General features: G+C 47.1%; 2 protein-coding genes across 2 annotated transcripts; both read left to right on the top strand.

Moving 5' to 3' along the window:
- The first annotated feature begins 347 nt into the window (after positions 1 to 347).
- On the top strand, positions 348 to 7,192 carry HMX2 (H6 family homeobox 2). Its single transcript, XM_061459571.1, has 3 exons — positions 348 to 439; positions 5,192 to 5,469; positions 6,332 to 7,192. The coding sequence occupies exons 2-3, from the start codon at positions 5,193 to 5,195 to the stop codon at positions 6,877 to 6,879; spliced, it is 825 nt and encodes a 274-aa protein (XP_061315555.1). The 5' UTR covers positions 348 to 439; position 5,192; the 3' UTR covers positions 6,880 to 7,192.
- Positions 7,193 to 11,112: 3,920 nt separating this feature from the next.
- On the top strand, positions 11,113 to 19,438 carry BUB3 (BUB3 mitotic checkpoint protein). Its single transcript, XM_061458551.1, has 6 exons — positions 11,113 to 11,341; positions 12,437 to 12,506; positions 13,825 to 13,976; positions 17,007 to 17,165; positions 18,460 to 18,637; positions 19,218 to 19,438. Exons 1-6 carry the CDS (start codon positions 11,147 to 11,149, stop codon positions 19,436 to 19,438), a joined length of 975 nt encoding a protein of 324 aa, XP_061314535.1. The 5' UTR covers positions 11,113 to 11,146.
- The last annotated feature ends 433 nt before the right edge of the window (positions 19,439 to 19,871 follow it).

Raw genomic sequence — 19,871 nt, 5'->3', positions numbered from 1 at the left:
TTGAGTGGTGGAAAAAGAACTAATACTAATAATAAACCCCCATCTCTACAGGGATGTTTGGGAGGGATGGATTGAAAGTTGCTTCGTTTTCCCTAAGCTGTTGGCAACTCTGAGGCCACTTGTGTTTACTGCTGCAATCCCGCTCGGCAAATCTCTGCCTTTGTTTGCAATTCAGGAGATAACACGGTTCTTCTCGGCCACTGTTTTGAGCTTGGCTGAACAGAACTAGCTCGCCTGTTTGTGGTCTAAACACACATGTATTTCTTTTATTTGGTAGTAAATAGAGGCTTGCTGTGTATAGCAAACAGCGCGGGGGAAGATATAAACTTCCCGACCTGCAGATTTGGGGGATTCAGAAGAGTTTTGCCTCCCGGAGGGGCTGGACCGGGGTGCGCGGAGCAGAGCCCCTCAGCCGCAAGCAGCCGAGGGACTTGGGCAGGTGGGTAATTGATTTATTAACATTATTATTGCTACGTACATGAAGATTCTCATCCGAGAACTTGCACATTTTCTGGTAGAGGATGGTGGGAAATGTTTAATTCTATTGGTGGTGGCTGCGATGGGGACGCACGATGGGGACACCTCGCTCCGACGGGAATAACCCCGCTCTAAACCAGCGGTAAAAATAGGTGTTGGGGGGCTTCTTTACAGATATGCTGCAAGTGTCTCTGTAATAATCACTTTACTCTATCGACTCGGGATAGTATGCGAACGGAATGAGAAGACCATTAAGAGCATTAACAGATTGGTACAGCATAATGCTTCAGCTCGTATTGATCGCAAAACGTCTGTAAAATATTGTTTCAAATGAATCTATTGTTCCTGCGCTCTTTTCGGCGGTGTTGATGACCTTGGTTTGTTCTCGCACATCCAAATTATCCTCCCACCCTTCCCATAGATGATCGGGAGCCGAGCGGCGGGACACGCCGCGGCCATCCCCGTCGCTTCGGGGCTGGCCCGAAATCGTAGCCTGAGGGGCCGGGATCACCTCAAATATATGGGGGAAATGAAAACAGGCGAAGGGAGCTGGGGTGAGCGTGTCTCTGAGTGCCATAGGCTCCGCACAGTGGGTGCTGCCGCCCTCAATCCGCCTCCCCGGGGCCGGATCCCCTGGTTAAAGTGGCAAAGTTGCCCGTCGGAGAGGTCTAAAGCTGTTTACATCGATATGAAGTCGAAGGAGGGGTCGGAGGGGGGCAGGTCCCACATCCTCTCCCCAGCCCTCATCCCCCGGGGCTCCGAGCCGGGGCTCTCCGTGACTCCCCGGAGCCGATCGTGCACAGTTTACAGCCCCAAATGGCCAATCCCTATGGATCAGAGCGATGCCTCCGGTCTCAAAGTCCCCGCCGCGCTGGAAGGGGCCACGGGATGTCCTTTCCCCTGTGTGGGGATACGCGTGTCGCCGGGGCTGGCGCGGGGAGCGGCGGCTCGACGGGGATGCAACCTCCGGTCCCCTCAGGTTTGGTCACCTGGTGTTGGCTCTCCTGAGCTCCGGTGTTTTAAATAAATATAAAGAATCTCTTGCGCTCCTCAGCTCTATTCGCCTTCATGATGGAGTGGAACCATCAGATTTTCATCAAAGTTCTATTAAGTGAAACATAGGTTGCAGGGCACCCTCTGATTGAAACAGTTTAAATTTTAATTGTGTTTTTAATTTGACATATAGTTGCAGAAAGGAATGACACTACAACGCCAAGGGGCGGTCGATTTTCTTAATTTCTCCCAGAGGAATTGATGAGTCTATCAGGCCACTAGATTGGAAACACATTAAAGCTCTCTGGTTAGGTTGTTAATTGGAACTTGATGGATAGGGGGCCTTGGATAGGCTATGCTGATCCAATCTTCATGACTTTCTGTTTTCCAATAAATTACACGATTCATTTTCCAGCCACAGATTACATAAATTGTACACCTCTAGGGCTCTCTTTTTCAAATAGGGAGCCCTTTTCCCCAAAAGCCTATTGCGAGATGTCATTTGCACCAAAAAACGAGCAGCAGAGGCTCTTGAATGAAAATCGAAACATAATCAACGTTTATACTTAGAAAATTTATTGAGATCATTTTCTCTGGTATTTCCTTATTTTAAAGTTTGGACGCGCCATATATCATAATCCACACGTGTAAAGGGGACTGTGTTTAATATTTATCGAAGCTTGATTCCAAGATCAAACTTGTTTATGACTTCATCTGTCATTTGAGAGGGAACCTTCTCCCGATATTACGGCCGCTCAACAAGCCTATTTTCCGAGGGCTGCAAAAGCAGCGGAGATCAATTTTTATTAGGCTCCCTTTGAAAGCTTGCTCAGGGCCACTTTAATATCGAGCATTGTAATAATCTGGAGATCTAAACTTTAAGCGCTCGCTCTGTCTTTCAAAGTTTATCTTTGCCGCGGCGTTTGATCATCCGCGCCCCGACGGGACGGGGAGGGACGCCCCCCGCCCCCATCCACACGCAAAACCCCTTTACCGGCACCGGCAGCCCCTGCCCTGATGAATATTTGATCAGATGGTAATGAGAGCGTGGCTGGGCCCCGATGGTCCTTCCCTCCTGACAGCGGCGGTGAGCATCCCGCCGAAGCTACTTCGGCTTCCCTCCCTCCGGATTCTCCTGAAAATCCGCCATTAACACCTGAAATGCTCAATTTAGGCAAGCCTGGTGGTTTTATCGCCGTGGCCGGGCAGAGCTCACCCCTACCCGCAGCCCCTGTGAGTGCATCCCCGCCCACCGCATCCCCTCCCCGGTTCGGAGCATCCCCTCGGCCCGGCCGCAAGCACCCGGAGGCTCCCACAGGCAGGACCCGCTCCACTGCGAAGGGAGGAGAGCGCCAGGGGCACCCAGGGCTGTTCGTGGGCTCCAAAGGTGCTGCGGTGCTGGGGACGGCGGTGCCGCTGCGGGGTCAAGGGGCTGCGGGGGAGCGGGGCTGCTTCGTGGTCCTTCTCCCTCTTTGCTCCTGGGGCTGCCCCGAGAAAGAGCCGAGGGCTGTCAGCCTCCAGGGGCTGTCCCCAAGGCCAGGCTTGTCCCCTTCGACGGTTGTCCCCATCCGGAGCCCCTATACCCCGCTCCCCGCCTGCGGGAGGGGTGCTGGGCTTGGGGTGCGGGGCCAGCGGAACGGGATGAAGGACGATTTCTTAAATTGTATTTCAGTGCGGGGTCTTTCCGGGTTAATGAGCTGACATCATGATTAAAGCTGACCATTTGTAATGTGTCGCGACCCCGTTGAAAAGCACTGAAAAGGTTAATGTGGTAAAACAGGACAGCACCTGCCCCTCACAGCGAGAGGAGGAGCTGGAACACTTTTCCTAATCAATTAGTCCATTAATGAGTCTATCAAGTAGTTAAGTAGTTAAAGATTATGCCGCTGGTCTGGGCAACAGTCGTCATCTCGCTATACCTAATTATATTATAAGTACTTTATTCAATATACCAGACATAATATGGTGACTCGGAGTTAATGAAAATGTCATTTTAAAACGTCTTGACATTTGTCTCTATTGATTTGTATATTTCCATCTCATTCTTTGCTTTCCCCGATTTGATTTTCTTTTTGGTGGGGGGGATGCGCGTGTATGTTTCTGGAGAGGGGAAACGACGGCACCGGCAGGAGGAATCAGCAGCAGGAATCGGGGCTGCCTCCGCGGGGACCCCTGTCCCACGACCCTCAGGCAACCCGGGGTTAAAACCCCCTGCCACGGCCAAGGGTATTGCGTCTGGTCACGAATGAGACCCAAACCACCGGGATTGCCGAGCTGGAGCAGCTCTTGCGCCTCGCTCTTCCCTGCAGGGTGCCCCCAGCATCCCCCGGTGCTGCCCCGTCTCCCGAGGGTGCGGGCCAGTGGCCCAACCGGCTGCGAAAGTCGCCCCGTCTTCGTTAATTAACGATTCCCAAGAGCGGCCGGGGTTCGGGGGCAGCCCATGGACACGGACACGGGTGGGCCAGCGAGGGGAGGAGATGCATCCCTTTGGAATCGCGGCAGCGGGGAATGGAGGAGGAGCGGGAGGGTCGGGGGGGGGGGGGGGGGGGGTGTCTGGTGCTGTGCGGTACCCAGGGTGGTGGTCACCGGGCTGATGCCTTCCACACCGGCCCTGTTACCGGGGCTCCTGTCAGGGCAGGGGGAAGCATCCCCGGGCCCTGGCCAGGGGACGGAAGCGCCCAAGCAGCCGTCGGGGCTCGGCCTCTGACCCATCTCCCCCGGGCAGAGGCTCCAGGACCCAGCGAACGCGGGCCGGGTTGTCCCTTGGACCCGCCAGTAGATCTGTGCCCTCCCGGGACGGCCCCCGTGGGGTCCCTGCCCTTATCCCTTTGCTCCCCATTGCGTGTGACACAGAGACGGCAGACCCATCAGATTTCCCCTCCCAAGGGCAGGAATAGCTGAGAACGCCTTGATTTATTCCCCCAAGGGGAAGAGCCCCTGACTCCTGATAAAGTTTACTTAGAAGCAGAGGAAGATGTCCTCTCTCTCACTGATCTTCCCCCCACCCCCCTGCTGCTTGCAGACCCTGGGAAGAACACGCAAGAGGCGTTCCGTGAGACATTTGTTACCGGCTGCAGCGGAAAACCCGATTTCTCGATGGCTTTCCAGGCTCTGCCGGGCCGCCAATACACCGTCACAGGGATTTTGTTTCCCTATCCTGTAATCGAAGGGCAACGGGTATGCACAAGGTGCTCGTCCCAACACCCCCTCCCACCAAGGCCGGCATAAGGAATTCAGCCCACGTCCCTCTCACCCATTCGCGGTGCAGGGCGAGGAGGCAGAGCGGGCTCAGCATCCCTACTCCCCCGGGGCTGCGGGGTCAGAGCATCCCCCCGGTGCCCCGGGGACGGCGGAGCGGACCCCGCGGGGGTTCCCCCCGGCTCCTGCCGACCGTGGCTTCTTCTTCCCTACCCCCTCAGTTCCGGACCCCCCGGGTTTCCAAACTTTCCGTGTCCGCCGCCGCCGTGATTGGCGCGGTGGAGGCCACCTCCATGCAAATGAAGCCCCGCCGCCCGCCGCCCGCAGATCAATAGGGACGCGGGGGAAGGAGCATGCATTCCGCCTGGGCAGGCGCGGGGAGAGCCGGCACCGGCACGCCGAAAGCACCCCCCAAAACAAACCCCCCGCCGGCTCAAAGCAGGCTCCCCCCGCCCCGCGCACCCCGGCCCCCCGAGCCCATCTAAAGCGAGAGCTTCCCTCGTCTGCTTTCTTATGAACCCAGGATGAGCAGCAAAGAAGACCCCAGCAAGTGCTGTCAGACGGCTGCTCCCATCTCCAGTTTCACCATCCAGTCCATCCTGGGCAGCGGCAGCGCCGGGCCACCCCGGGAGGGCGGCGGGGGGGCGACCGCCTGGTCCGCCCGCGGCCGGACCCTTTCCCTCTCCTCGGAAGACGAGGAGCCGGAGGAGAGCTGGAAACACCGCGGATGCTTCTGCCCCGAGGCTCAGGGCCCAGCCGAGCCGTGCCACAAGCACCAGCCCCTCAGCTTCACCTGTCTCGGTGAGTACCGGCACGGGAAGGACGGGACGGATGGGGCCCGCAGGGAAGGGCCGAGGGGGCTTGGCCCCCGCCAGGGGCCATGGAGGGGGGCCATGTGGCACCCTCCCTGCTTTCGGGTCTGAGCGTATTTGCGCAGTCTGATGCTGAAGCAGAAAGAAGAAACTCTGCCAAAATTAGTTTGGCTTTTTGGAGTTCTCCTTTTCCCTTCCCACCTCAAGCAGGGGTTGACTCCCTCGAAGGGGCGCGGAGCGACGGATAACGCCGGTTTTCCTAGATTCTGCTTATTCAGAGAGGAAAGAAAGATGCTGGGCTTTATTTTTAGCGTTAATTCTGAATAAACGGTCTGTGAAATGCAAGGCTATGAAATAAAATCAGCTGGCCCTTGTTAGGTTGGTATCACCAACCTGTTCCGGTGCTGAGGCGCTGACACAGGGTGCCCAGAGAAGCTGTGGCTGCTCCATCCCTGGCAGCGTCCAAGGCCAGGTTGGACACAGGGGCTTGGAGCAAGCTGCTCTAGTGGAAGGTGTCCCTGCCCGTGGCAGGGGTTGGAACTGGATGAGCTTTAAGGTCCCTTCCAACACAAACCATTCTGGGATTCTATGATTGTAAAGCACCTCCAGCCTGGTCCTCGGCTGCCTTCACCGGGGCGGGCACACCCACCTGTCCATCTGTCCATCCATCCATTCGATGGAAGGACGGGGATGGCTTCCTCCGGCCTCTGTGGTGGCTTTCCCCGGTAACGGAGGCGGCGGGTGCCTGGCCAGGGGCTCACCTCAGCCTTTCCCCCAGCTGGAACGGGGGGCTCTGGCGTCGGGGGTGGTGCCGGAACCGGTGCGACCTCCGTGCTGTCGCTCTGTTGCAGGCAGCACCAAAGGGAGCGGAGCAACGGCGGCTGGCAGCGGGGAGCGGGGGCCCTTCCACTCGCCCCCCCAGCAGGACTGTAAGGAGGAGAAGGAGAAGCCACTGGGCCCCGCCTCACCTTCCTGCGGGGACCGGCAGCGCGACGGCGGGGACCGGCAGGCCGGTGCTGCCAAGAAGAAGACGCGCACGGTGTTCAGTCGCAGCCAGGTCTATCAGCTTGAGTCCACCTTCGACATGAAGCGCTATCTGAGCAGCTCGGAGCGGGCCTGCCTGGCCTCCAGCCTGCAGCTCACCGAGACCCAGGTGAAGACCTGGTTCCAGAACCGCAGGAACAAGTGGAAACGGCAGCTTTCGGCCGAGCTGGAGGCGGCCAATATGGCCCATGCCTCGGCACAGACTCTGGTGGGGATGCCTCTGGTGTTCAGGGACAATTCCCTCCTCCGAGTGCCGGTGCCCCGGTCCATCGCTTTCCCTGCGCCTCTTTACTACCCCGGCAGCAACCTCTCGGCCTTACCGCTCTACAACCTCTACAACAAGATCGACTACTGACCCACAGAGCTCTCTTCTCCGCGGCCGCCCCTTCGGGGCCGGGATTGGGGCCGAGACCGGGACCGGGGCCGAGACCGGGACCGGGGCCGCCGCGGAGGCTCCGTGCGGGGTCTCTGTTTACCTCCGCGGCGGGGACAGAGGAACGAAACTAACGGGAGGGACTGGGCAAACGGAGAGCCCGGGTGACCGGGGGCACCCCCGTGCCCTTCCCGCGATCCTGCCACTTGAAACCGAACAAAATTAATTAAAAAAGCGTTATTTCAGATCTGTAAATATTTTTAAAGAAAGAAACAGAAAAAAAAAGAAAAAAAAATAAACCGTTTTAAGCCTCGTTTGTAAACTCGCCAGCGCGATCGCACGCTCCCGCCGGGCAGCACCGGGACCCGGGGGAGCACCGCAGCCGGCCGGGCACGGTTGGAAGGGGATGCGCAGGAGAGCGAAACCGACGTGTAATGTCGATGGTCTGGTTGGTTTTCCCTGCCCCCTGCTCGTTATTCCGCTCCCTGCAGGGAATCCCAGGCGGGCCTGTCCGTACCCACCCCGGGGCTGGTGGGGCTCAGTGCCCTGTGCTTGACTGGAAGGATCAGGGCCTTTCCCAAACGGTTTCGTTAACGGGAGCCGTTTCTAACAGTTTTGAGGAGTATTTGGCTACAAGCAGCGGTGGGAGCAGCGGGCTCGGAGCTCCCGGTGACTGACCCCGGTGCTTCCCGGCTCTGCTCCCCGCCCGCCCCGGGGCACCCACGGGTGAATCCCCACGGAGACAGAGTCCGTCGTTCGTGGAATAAAAAGTGAATCCCGCAAGAAGCGGGATCCAAACCGCGGGCACGGGCCCCGCGGTGCCGCCGGTACCGAACGTGGGGATGTTTCTAACAGCAGCAAAGGGGGTGCCTCGAGGGGCAATGGGAAAACCAGGAGAAATAACAGATCCGAAGGGATAAATCAGTGCGCGGGAAGGAGGCGGCTCTCCCGGCTCCTCCCAGCCGGTGTTTCACCCGGCCCGGTCAGGACGGGGTGAGGTCAGCCGCAGTAACGCAGACCCGGGGGGTGAGCGTCGGCTCCCGTGCTGTCGCTCCGCCTTTCGGGCCCTTTTTTAGGGGGAATAATTCGTATTTCGGGTTCGATTTGTAACGCAATCAAAGCTGTCGTTGCCCCCGAAGGGGGACACCCGTGTGGCTGCCCAGAGAGGTCCACAAAGACAATCCCGCCGCGGACCCCAATTAACAAACTCTGCTAATAGCCGGAGCGAAGGGGGAGGCACGCATCCACTCTGCGGGTGCCATCGGACTACAACTCCCAGCGTGCCCGGCGGCCCTCCGCCCTGGGCGCTGCGGCGCGCGAGGTACGCAGGGACGTCTAGGTCCTCCCTTTCAAACGGGCCAATCGCGAGGTGGGAAGGAGCGCGCGTGCGCAGTGGGCAGCGGCGGCGGTTGGTGGGTAGGCCGGAGGCGCGCGGCCCGGGCGGAACGCTGAGGTGAGGCCGCGCTCCCCACCGGGACCGGGACCGGGACCGGGACCGGGACCGGGACCGGGACCGGGACCGGGACCGGGACCGGGACCGGGACCGGGACCGGGACCGGGACCCTCAGCCTCTGACCGCGGCGGGCGGGGTGCGGAGACCTCCGTTCGGGGATAGGCGGAGCGGGCTCCTCGGCCTAGGGACGGCTGCTGCCTGCCCTCAGCCGCCCCGGGTGCTGCGGCCTTCCCGCGGCTGTCCTCGGCCCTCCCTCGGTTCCTGGGCTCTCCTCTGACTCTCTTCCCTCCCGCCGTAGCATCTCCCGCATCCTGGCGTGGTTCTCCGGGACCGGAGTGCGAGAGCCGCTGTGTTTCTGACTCCTCCGTGCTTCCGAAGTCCACGGCGGCTGCAGTGAGAGAGGTTTTCCTTGACGGTGCGTGGAGCGGCGAGAGGAACCCCTTGCAGGATGAAGACGGTACTTTTAATGGTTTCTTCTTCGTCAGAGTACCGGCTGCTCGCCCTGAGGCTTTCAGCAGGGCGGCCTGCTTTGTTCGAGAGGCTCACCGCTTAGCTGACTGTGGGGAGGCTGGGTGTATGTTGAAGAGTTATAACAGCACCGATTTCATCTGTGTTGGTAAAAAGTGAGCTTTTGGGAATGACTGTAGTGATAGGACAAGGGGTAATGGGTTCAGGTTAGAAACAAAGAAGTTCTTTACTGTGAGGGTGGTGAGGCACTGGAATGGGTTGCCCAAAGAAGTTGTGAATGCTCCATCCCTGTCAGTGTTCAAGGCCAGGTTGAACAGAGCCTTGGGTGACAGGGTTTACTGTGAGGTGTCCCTGCCCATGGCAGGGGGCTTGAACTGGATGATCTTAAGGTCCTTTCCAGTCCAAACCGTTTTGTGATTCTATGATGGAATTGTAAAAGTGCATCCCGTAGTTAAGTCAGCATCACAGTTTTAGCAGTTTCTTCCTTGTAATGTGTTTTTTAAATGAGTTATCTCTTGTGGTGCTTGAACATTTTAACAGGACTTTGTTGTTTGAGGTGGGCCTGAGCAGTTAATGTTCAGCAGTCCTGACTGTGAGGCGGTTGCATTTGTGGAACTGTGCAGACTTCGTTGTTTAATATTTTCTCTCTTTTGTTGGTAACACATGTAAAAGCTAGGATGCGCTTACATCCTGATATTTATATTCTTTTTTTTCCTGTATTAAAATTACCTTTGTGAGGCTCTTCCAGGTTTCTGACATAAGTAACTTTACCTCCTGGAGTGCTGTTTGTTGATTGCTTTTAAGGTGGTTCTTTGCTGTTGTACTCCTCTTTGTCATTTTAGCTTTCTGCCACAAGGAGACAAGGCAGTTAGCATGCCTTGTAGTTGTTCTGAATTCCTTTGGAGGTTGTGGTGTTGTACATCCCTATGAAACACTCACTGTGGTACACTTCGCTGTTGATGAAGGTGCAGCTGAATTCTCTGTAGTATTCATATAGAAATGCGTGGCAAATTCTCAAGCCTGTTTTTTGCCCAGGTATCCCAAAACAGAGCTGAAAAGGGGTTAAGAAAGATGATTTTATTTCCTAGTCTTAAGAGTTCATGTTTAAATAGTAGAAAAAAACTTCGTGTTTACATAGTGGTTTTGTTTCTCTGAAGGATATCTAAGAAAACATGTCCTAAAGTTCCCACTTAAGGATTTTCTCAGGTGTAAGAATGTGTAGTGCTCACATTATTATACAACTTGATTGCTTAGTTACTGACAAGTGATGAATTAGAAAAACTGCACTCAGCTTGAGCTTTCTCCTAGTTCATCTGTTCTTTCTCTCTTGACTTATTCTCAGAGATCTAATCTTGCCTCTGCAGTTACATGTACAGATTCAGGAGTGACAGTGTTACCGAAAATCTGAGCCAATTTACTTCTCTTTTTGTTTTAGCTAAAAGGAAATGTGCTTTTAAGACTTTCTGAAGCCTTAAAAAGTTCTGGTGCTTTTGGCACTGTATATGTCAGGTACAGCTCTTTCTTTCAGAGGGTCTGTAAGGTTTGCACTGCTTTCCCAACTGAAATTTGCTGGTTTTAGCCTCTGCTTTCTTTTGAATTTTTACATACAGAAGTTAAGCAGTCCTCTGAAGTGAGTCATACAATCATTGAGTTGGCATTCAATTGTTCCTTTCTTATCTGATCTCCTTTTTTTTTTTTAGAGGAAAAAAAAATCTTAGAGCTGTTTCATTGCAAATATTTTACAACACTTATGGAAGCCAAAGGATAGGGAAATTGCAGAAAGCCCAGACCTATTAAAAGATGATCCAGTTCCATTTTTTTGCGAGTCCGATGGTTATAACAGATCAGGAACAAATCAACTTCTTTTTTTTTGTTTTCAGATTGGATTCATTCCTTTTTACCTGCATGTGTGGCTTTTGGTTTGTTTTTGTTGTTTTTCTTTTTTTTTTTGTTAACTTCTTGATACTTACAGTAACTGATATTTACTTATAAAAATACAGCCACACACAGAGTGGGGAAAAATACATTTGTAAGTAAAAATATATAAGCTTAGAGATAACAGTACAAAAAGTGTATTATTGTTCCACGTTATAGTTGATATTTAAATTTGAAAAGTGTGCGAGGAGGAATTTATTGAGGTTTTGGACAGGGATGAGCGTCTTGAATTTTTGAGTGTGTCAGAATTCTGGGTATTGTGAACTTTTCTGTGTAAAAGCTGGTAAACTTTTCAGCTCTAAGTTCTCTCTAAGATGGCTCAGTTAGGAAGCTAACTTGCTAGATTATGTTCTTGTTATTACTAAAACTGTATTTGTTCATTATTGTCTTCAGATGACAGGATCAAACGAGTTCAAACTAAATCAAACTCCAGATGATGGTATTTCATCAGTGAAGTTTAGTCCAAACACATCACAGTTTCTGCTTGTTTCATCCTGGGACACAACTGTCCGGCTCTATGATGTTCCTGCCAACACCATGAGACTCAAATATCAGCATACAGGAGCTGTCCTGGACTGTGCTTTTTATGTAAGTGTGGGAGGTGGATTTTTATTTACTATTATTTTATGGACCTATAGTGGCCAAGGTACTTGAGAAATTGTCAGTGCCTGAAATTAAAGGGATAGTGAAATACCACCTAAAATCTAGTTTTGTTTCTTTATTTAAAAAAAACCTTCTGCCCATTCTTCTTTAATGAATGTTGTTCTAGTCCTAAATACAGATATTCCCTGTGAAGGGTACAGGCACCCAAGTAATTTACTCCTGGTAGAAGTGGTAGGCAAAAGTATTTTGAGCTGCTTTGTGCTGTTTCTGCAGTGCTCTTGTGAATTGTGTGCATGCTTCTTACGAAGAGTCATACTGGTGGTGTATAGCTGGAAATCATTATTCCCAATAAGTGCCCATAGCCCATTAGTCTTCTCTTTCACCTTCTCATACTGGTTGTTTGGGAGCATGGCATCATGTTCCCAAATACCAGATACCCGATTACTGCATTTTTAATGCACTGGATTTGAAATACGCTTCAAGTTTATTAGTGCCACTTTTTGTTTTGCCTTTTTGGTGTCACATGTGTACTGGAAGGTTTCAACTAGCTTTTTTTTTTTTTCATTGTATTCTGACATGTCCTGTAGTAACTTGCTGTGTTACTGCATGTTTTAAGGATCAATTTAAATGTCCCAGTTTTGTCCTTTTTTCACTGAATATTTTGTCACATAGTGTCGTGCTGTGGATCGATATGCATGTTCTCAAATGGTATCTGGCTTCTAGATTAGTTTTAGGAGGATTATGCTTCAGTCAGATGGAACTGGTTTAGGCTGGCAGTTGTTTAAAGAGAAGTATTATGTGCTTTGCTTTTACAACAATGGAAATAATTTGGTGTAGCCTTTAACTGCCTTTTAGTTTTAAATAATAAAAATATAGCTCAAAGTGCTTTACTTAAACATTTTGCAGAGCTTCTGTATCCTGCCTGTTTAGATCTGGGCCAGATCTTAACCTTGTGTCTGAATTCCCATCTTCCCCAAACTCCTGAAAGCAAGTCTTTTGTTGTGAGCCTGGAAGATTAAATGTATTACAGCCAGGGAAACTTAATGCATGTCAGAAGGTGAGCTCTTTTTTGCTTTATAGGATCCTACCCATGCCTGGAGTGGAGGATTAGATCAGCAACTGAAGATGCATGATTTAAACACGGACCAAGGTAAGCAGATTTGAGTTCTCTCAATGGTCTCAACAACTGGCCTAAGTTTCATATTTATTTACTTAACAGAATATGTTTCCACTTTTTTAGATGAGGGATATTTAAGTACTAGATGCTTAAATCTGGATTTAAAGTGTCAGTGCTCAGCAGTCCCCTTTGCTGTGCAGCCCTTTCCGATTGCTGAGATGCAGAACTTCAGTCTACCTGAAGGCTCTTCTATAACACATTTAACAAAAGGCGTGAATATGTTGCTGCCAAACTGAGAGTTTAAACTTTCACCATGATGGACATTCATTGATGTATTTTACATGTGTATTTATTTACTTATTTGAAGGTGAAAATGGAAGGGAAGGAAATAGCTGTGTACTCCTCATGCTGACTGAGTTTCACCTCACATGTGTCTTTATCTAGCAGAATAACTGGTGACCCTAATAACAACCTCCTAAAAGCATGGAAGCATTTGGCAGTTTGCCTGGAAGTTTGGTAGATGTCTGTTGTAGGATGCCTTGAGTTGAATTTCTGATGATCGTCCTGCTCTGCCTTAGGTTACTGTATCTCAATTAGTGGGAATTAGCTAAGCTGAAGTACAGCTTAGCATGTTATTTTTCAAAGGTTTGTGGTTTAGATGTATTTAAGAATGATCTTTCATATGTATGGCAGAATGTATATAAAGCTTTTGCTTTGTCAGACATCATGGCCTTACACTATATCTTGCTCAAAAGCAACAGCACCAATGCCTCATTGGTGCAAAATATGGAGCTGGTTTATTTTGTGTGTTTGTATGTGTGTTAAAGAGAAAAGTGAATCTCAGCCTGAGACAAAAGTGATCACTAGAACCAGCCAATAGCCATGGCTCAACAAGGTTGTACACACAGTGATGTTATGAAAAGGTCAAATGAATTCTGCTGTAGATGACTTTGTGGAAGTGTTTGTGTTAATATTAATATGTAATATTGATTCCTTTCTTTTGTCATAATGTTCATACATACAGGCTTAAGTTGTGTTAAAGGTGGTAATGCCATTTGATACTGAGCGCTTCTTTATACCTCTGAAGATCTCTCTGTGGCTGCCTAAAATTCTTAGCTTTCTCTCATAATCTCAGAAGACCAGTTCCAATTTAATAATCCTGATCTTTGCAGAAGTTATGTTTCCAAAGACTGAATTATCCTTAAAGGACTCCTGGCATATAAATACACCCATGGGAATGTCAGAAAATAGTTCATTCATACTGCAGTAGTGCGTCCTTCTTATTCTTTATTCAACGCATTCTTACTGTTTGTAAGCCAGTAAAGTTAAAATATATTGTGTTTTCTTACAGAAAACCTTGTTGGTGCCCATGATGCTCCTATCAGGTGTGTTGAGTATTGCCCAGAAGTGAATGTCATGGTGACTGGAAGCTGGGATCAAACAGTTAAACTGTGGGATCCCAGAACTCCTTGTAACGCAGGAACCTTCTCGCAACCGGAAAAGGTATGTACTGGATACTGTATTAAATAATACATCCAGTGCCTGATTCAACATCACCATACTGGGCACTGTCATAAACTGAATTGAATTTGAAAGATAGGTTTAATGCTTTTTAAGCTGTGAAAACGTTGCCTTTTAAAATATTGATATTCAGAACATATTGTGATTTTTTTTTTTTTTTTTTTTTTTTAGGTTGAGGCTTTGCGCTTTCATCAATAGGAGAGTGTAGCTTAATTCTTAGTGCTTGTGGTAGACCAAATGCTTATGATTTAAAACAAACTAGAGGAAGGAAAACTGAACAAAACCAGCATGTGACATTGATGTTAACATTTGTCTTAATTGTAATATGCATCATTGATTTCCTTAAATGTTGAGACTTTGATATAGCAGATCCTGGCAGTTACAAGGTCTGATTGCTTTGACATGTGTGTAGAGATACAGTAGGAGGCTTTTTATGTTGCCTGAAATAATATTTTGGGTGGTGTTTTTTTTCCACTTGTATTAAAAGACTGAACAGAATTGCTTTTATTGTAATTTACCTGTCATTGTACTAGTGTCTGTAAATTCAGACGTCTTCCTAATACTTAAATCCTCTGTGCTAATGGGAGATCAAGAGAAAAAAGGGAAAATGTGATGTCTTAAGCTATTTCTGATGGTTATATGGTGTGTTAATCTTTATGCTGCTTATGTTGGTGTCACTGGAAGAATTACAGAACAGTAATTTCTGTTCTTTTCATAGGCTCCTAAACACAGGCTGGGCTGCTGGATGATTTTACACAGGATTTTGTGCCTATACCTTTTATAAATCTCATTTTGCCCTGTTACATCATACTGTCAAGTCATAATTACGAGCCATCATTATGTTGCCTATTGCATCTAAATAGCTCTTACTTTTGTTACAGCATAGCTGAATCTACTTCTGGCAAGACCTTTGTTCAGAAGAAAGTAATTGCATTATTTCTAGGTTTTGATTTATAGGTGGATGTAGCATGTAAAGAACTGTGATAAATTGCTGACAGAATATCATATAATGGACAGCCCCAGTGAATCAAGCTGCTTATTGGTTCAGCCAGGTTCATTATGTCATTGTTTTAATACTGCTTTTGATGAATGTGTACACCTACCCAGCTGCATGACAATGGTTTCATGTGATTTATGCTTGTGTGTGTGGAAAAAGAATACTTACTGTACAGGTGTGACATCAGTTTGTAAAGAAGACTTAAGATATTTAATGTTCCTTATGCCTTTATTGCTATACATGTATGCAAACGTGTAAAAATTGATCACAAACTATTAATAATTGTATCAGTAATAGGGGAGACTTGAAAAACTGTTTTGTTAGTGTGTAACTGCTGTTGGATCAAAGTTTTCTTGCCCTTTTCATGGCAGTTGGCATCATGAGAAATTTTAATTAACTCTTGTGTGAACATTAAAGACATTTCCAATCTGAAGACCTCAATCTGAAGGTGGAAGTTCAGTAATCACATTTTAGAGTGAGAATGCATGCTGAGTGAGTGCTAATTGGTAAAGGAAGGCTTTTTCTGTCTCTATATGTACATATACCCACACACAAAGACACCCGTATGCTTAGATTTTATTAGAAATTAACTTCTTAAAAATAATCTCTCCAGAAATGTTTATAGCAAGTGAAAAGTTGTTTGATCTAATATTTCAGTGCAGACTTACCTGAACCAAACAGCTTTACCAGGCTTTGTCAGAGAACCAGAAAGTGAAACCAGGTGCTTGAGTGAAATTGTACGAGCAAATGCCAAAAGTAAATTGAATCCTCTTGGCAGGATACCAGATCTCTTACACTTTTGATTCTGAGGTATATCCAGGATTTGTTTCCTATGTACTGAGCTGCATTAGCTCACTTTTTCAAAGCTCATTCTTGCAGTTTGCTCTTGTTAGCAGTTCTCCAGCAATAGGCAGCTGGATTCTGTCTTGTTTGTGTATCATCAATTTGTAATTAATTTGATAGCACGGAGGTTTTGACTGAACCTTTTTTTTCCTTTTCCTTTTTTTAATGTGTTTCCAGATTAACAGCACCCCGAGTAATATTTGGAAACAGAACAATTTATATGCTGAATATTTTAATGAGAAATTTGACACATGAAAGTTAGAACCTCTGAGCCAGTTTTTGGAGTGGAGTTGAAATTCTGAGTTGTGGTCTCTTTTAATGATGCAAAGCATATTGCTGCTTTCAGGTTCACTTTTGTCAAAGTATACAAAGCACTGAGAGTTTTTTTTTTTAAATGCTTTTTTGGCAATTTATTTCCCTTTATTAACATAGAGTTCAACTTGAAGTATTTTCTTTAAAAAGGAAAACCACATAATTCGGAGAAGAAAATGTGTGATGTGGTATTGTAGGAAAACTTCAGGATCATGCACTGATAGCAGGGAACACAAAACGAGCATACCAAGCAAAAATGAATTGCAATATCCATGCATTTCCCTCTTATTTCTTCTGTTTTCCTCTTGCCTTGAAATATCCAATACATTTAACAATTGAAATAATTTTGGAGGAAAACTTGAATGCTACTGATGTCCCTTTTGAATTTAACAAATACTTCTGTGCACATGTAGCATTTAGATCATGGGTAATACCAGCAGAAGGGAAACAATATGTGAAGATAATTTAGACATTGCTGAGATCTGGAGGCTGGTAACTGAACAAATGTGCTTGGATTTTAGAATTATACAACTGCATATACATATTATTATTGCTATATATATAATCATTATATATATTGTTATTGGGGCTGCACTGGGCTTGATGTCTCAGTTATGTGCTAGGGTCCAGAATTAAGAGTGAGCTGTTGAAATGCTACATCAATGTCTTCTCACTAACCAGCTGCACACTACGATTGTGTATCCCAAAACTGAGTTATAAATTAAAGCTAAAAGGAATTCTATAGCTATTGACTTCATTGTGTAGCTGTTTTGTTATTCCATATTGCTGCCATTTTATATTGTTGGAAGAACAATGGATATTCAGGCCTAATGTTAAATGTTTTAATTTGTTTTTTAAAGGTCTACACGCTTTCTGTGTCTGGAGATAGGCTAATCGTGGGCACTGCAGGTCGGAGAGTGCTGGTGTGGGATTTGAGGAACATGGGTTATGTTCAGCAGCGAAGAGAATCAAGTCTGAAATACCAGACCCGCTGTATCAGAGCGTTTCCTAATAAGCAGGTATGGGGAGCATGGCAGTAATCACACTTCTGAATATTCTTTAGTAGAAATAGTGGTTTGTCTGTCAACTCTTCTCCATCTTTCTTTTGAAACAAATTCTGGTCTTCAGAAGTTTTGTAGGAGGGGAAAATAAACAGTGTTGAGGCTTCGAAGTTGACTCTTTGTAATAGTGCAGTTCAGGAGTGTTTGTCACTGACTTACCAGCATATTAGGTTTTGGTTTTTTTTTCCCCTCAGTTTTGTCTCCTTTTTAAGAATAACTTTATGCATCATAATGCCAACATGCAGTTAAAAAAACCCCAAAACCTCCACAAAGTTGCAGTAGCAGAGAGGAAAACAGAATTGGTTTGCTCAGCAGCCTTTATGTGTTGTAGCCCCAGGTTCTTCAGCAGGCAGGAGCAGGGTTCAGATTATATGAATGTCTTTTATGTCTTTTTCCTTTAACTCCGAGTCTGTCATGCACTCACAAACCTGGGATACATTACCTGGAGTTGTACAGTTGAGGTGATCATACTGTGTAGGTTAACGCAGTGTATCAGTGATATTTCTGAAGTGAAGGAAGATTAGTTTTTTCTGGCAAACTAATTTGGAAAGGGATTTTTCCTGTGTACATAGTGATAGTACAGGAATTGTGAGACTTAGTTACTTGTTCCTGAACTGGCATGAATGCTTTGTCCCTTTTCAGCTCTAGTTATAGTGAAACAAGCTGATCGTCCAGATTGTATGGTATTATGGATTTTAAAGAACCTTGCTATAGCTAGATATCATTACAATCCTATTTCTGAAAAGGTCTATTATGGGCTTAACTCAGAAGTTATAATAAAAGCATCTCAGGTTGCTCTTAAGTCAGGACTGTAATGAACTGGATAAGTGAACACCACTTATAATCAAGTTTCACTGAAAATACTATTTCAACTTGAGTGTTTAGTTGCTAGTATAAAGCTCTGAACTAATTTGAATGTAATATAATTCGGAAACAGTCCCATGAGGATCTCTCATATTTCAGATATTGAGGCCTTGGGGAATAGGTGGGCAAATACAAAGGGTTGTTAACTCTTTAACATTTTCGTCCCCTCAAATCGACTTTGTGTTTGGACCTGAAGGGTGATTAAAAGGTCTTGCTGTCAGCTTAAAACTATGGTGCTGATGCCATTGATTTGTGGTAACAGTTTCTGGCCCTACACAATCTAAGGCTTTTTGTTTCATCTATTGAATAAAGGGTATAAGATAAATTGGATTGCAATTTCTTTTCCAGTTGTAAACTACTAACATGTGCGTATCCAATTTGGTTTTAGGGTTATGTTTTAAGTTCTATTGAAGGTCGTGTTGCTGTGGAATACTTGGATCCAAGTCCAGAAATTCAGAAGAAGAAATATGCATTCAAATGTCACCGTTTGAAGGAAAACAACATTGAGCAGATTTATCCAGTTAATGCAATTTCTTTCCATAATGTCCACAACACATTTGCTACAGGTAAAGTAGATAATCAGTGTTTTGGAACGTGTATCAGTTCCTTTAGTTTTGATTTAAATAGATTAGCCTTTACTTCATATAACTGACAGAGGGAAGACTCAGATGAGATCTTCCCTGTGAGGGTGCTGAGGCCCTGGCACAGGGTGCCCAGAGAAGCTGTGGCTGCCCCATCCCTGGCAGTGTTCAAGGCCAGGTTGGACACAGGGGCTTGGAGCAAGCTGCTCCAGTGGAAGGGGTCCCTGCCCGTGGCAGGGGTTGGAGCTGGATGAGCTTTAAGGTCCCTTCCAACTCAAACCATTCCAGGATTCTCTGTGTCTTTCCTTTCTAAGCATTTAAATTGTGTTTCTGGCAGTGAGCAGGGTTTTTAAAAGATTTGATGCTTTGAGAGTCAATGGCTTTAGCAGAGATTTTGAGAAATACTTGTGCTCTTTGCTGAATTATGCAACTCTGTATAACCCTGTGTTTTTACTGACAAAGTAATTCAGGTAGTTTTCTTTCCCGTCTTTTATTTTTGCTGTGTCTTTTCAGTGTTGCCATTTTCCCAGCTCTAATTAACCGTTCTTAAAAACTTAAATTTCAGGAGGCTCCGATGGATTTGTAAATATTTGGGATCCCTTTAATAAAAAGCGTCTGTGTCAGTTCCATCGGTATCCCACAAGCATCGCATCGCTTGCCTTCAGCAATGATGGAACTACCCTTGCAATAGCTTCTTCATATATGTATGAAATGGATGACATTGAACATCCTGAAGATGGTATCTATATTCGCCAAGTGACAGATGCAGAAACAAAACCAAAGTGAGTATGCTTCACCTGTATTTGAGACTTTCTGAGCATTCATCCCAAGATTTATTAATTTTCCTAAATTCATGAATAGCATTATTGATGCCAGGAGATAGTGCAGCTTGACAGTAGGGTTAGTTTTGATTTTTATCTTGTTCGCCCAAGCTTTCAATATCCGTAGGTTGATAGACGGCTGATGGATAAAATTGTGCCTAGTTGTTTAGCAGGAGAAGAATGTCAAACTCTTATCCTTTTTGAATAGGTGCTATTATATGAAGCTGTGGAGTTATTGCTAGCTCATTGCTGCAAGAATTAAGGGAAGAATTCAAGAATAATTTATTTGAGTAAATGTCACTCTGTTTGGAGATTTAAAACTTAGAATTAATGGGATCTTTACGCACCGAGCATGCACCTAGCTCTCACAGTTAGAAGTGAATCTAGATATTGTTCTA

The sequence above is a fragment of the Pezoporus flaviventris genome, unplaced genomic scaffold, assembly GCF_033815535.1.
Source record: "Pezoporus flaviventris isolate CSIRO_AGI_PZ_B2104156 unplaced genomic scaffold, CSIRO_AGI_Pfla_v1 ptg000029l, whole genome shotgun sequence".
Classification (NCBI taxonomy): domain Eukaryota; kingdom Metazoa; phylum Chordata; class Aves; order Psittaciformes; family Psittacidae; genus Pezoporus; species Pezoporus flaviventris.
The sequence above is the reverse complement of the archived record's forward strand: the minus strand, read 5'-3'. Positions and strand labels throughout refer to the sequence as shown.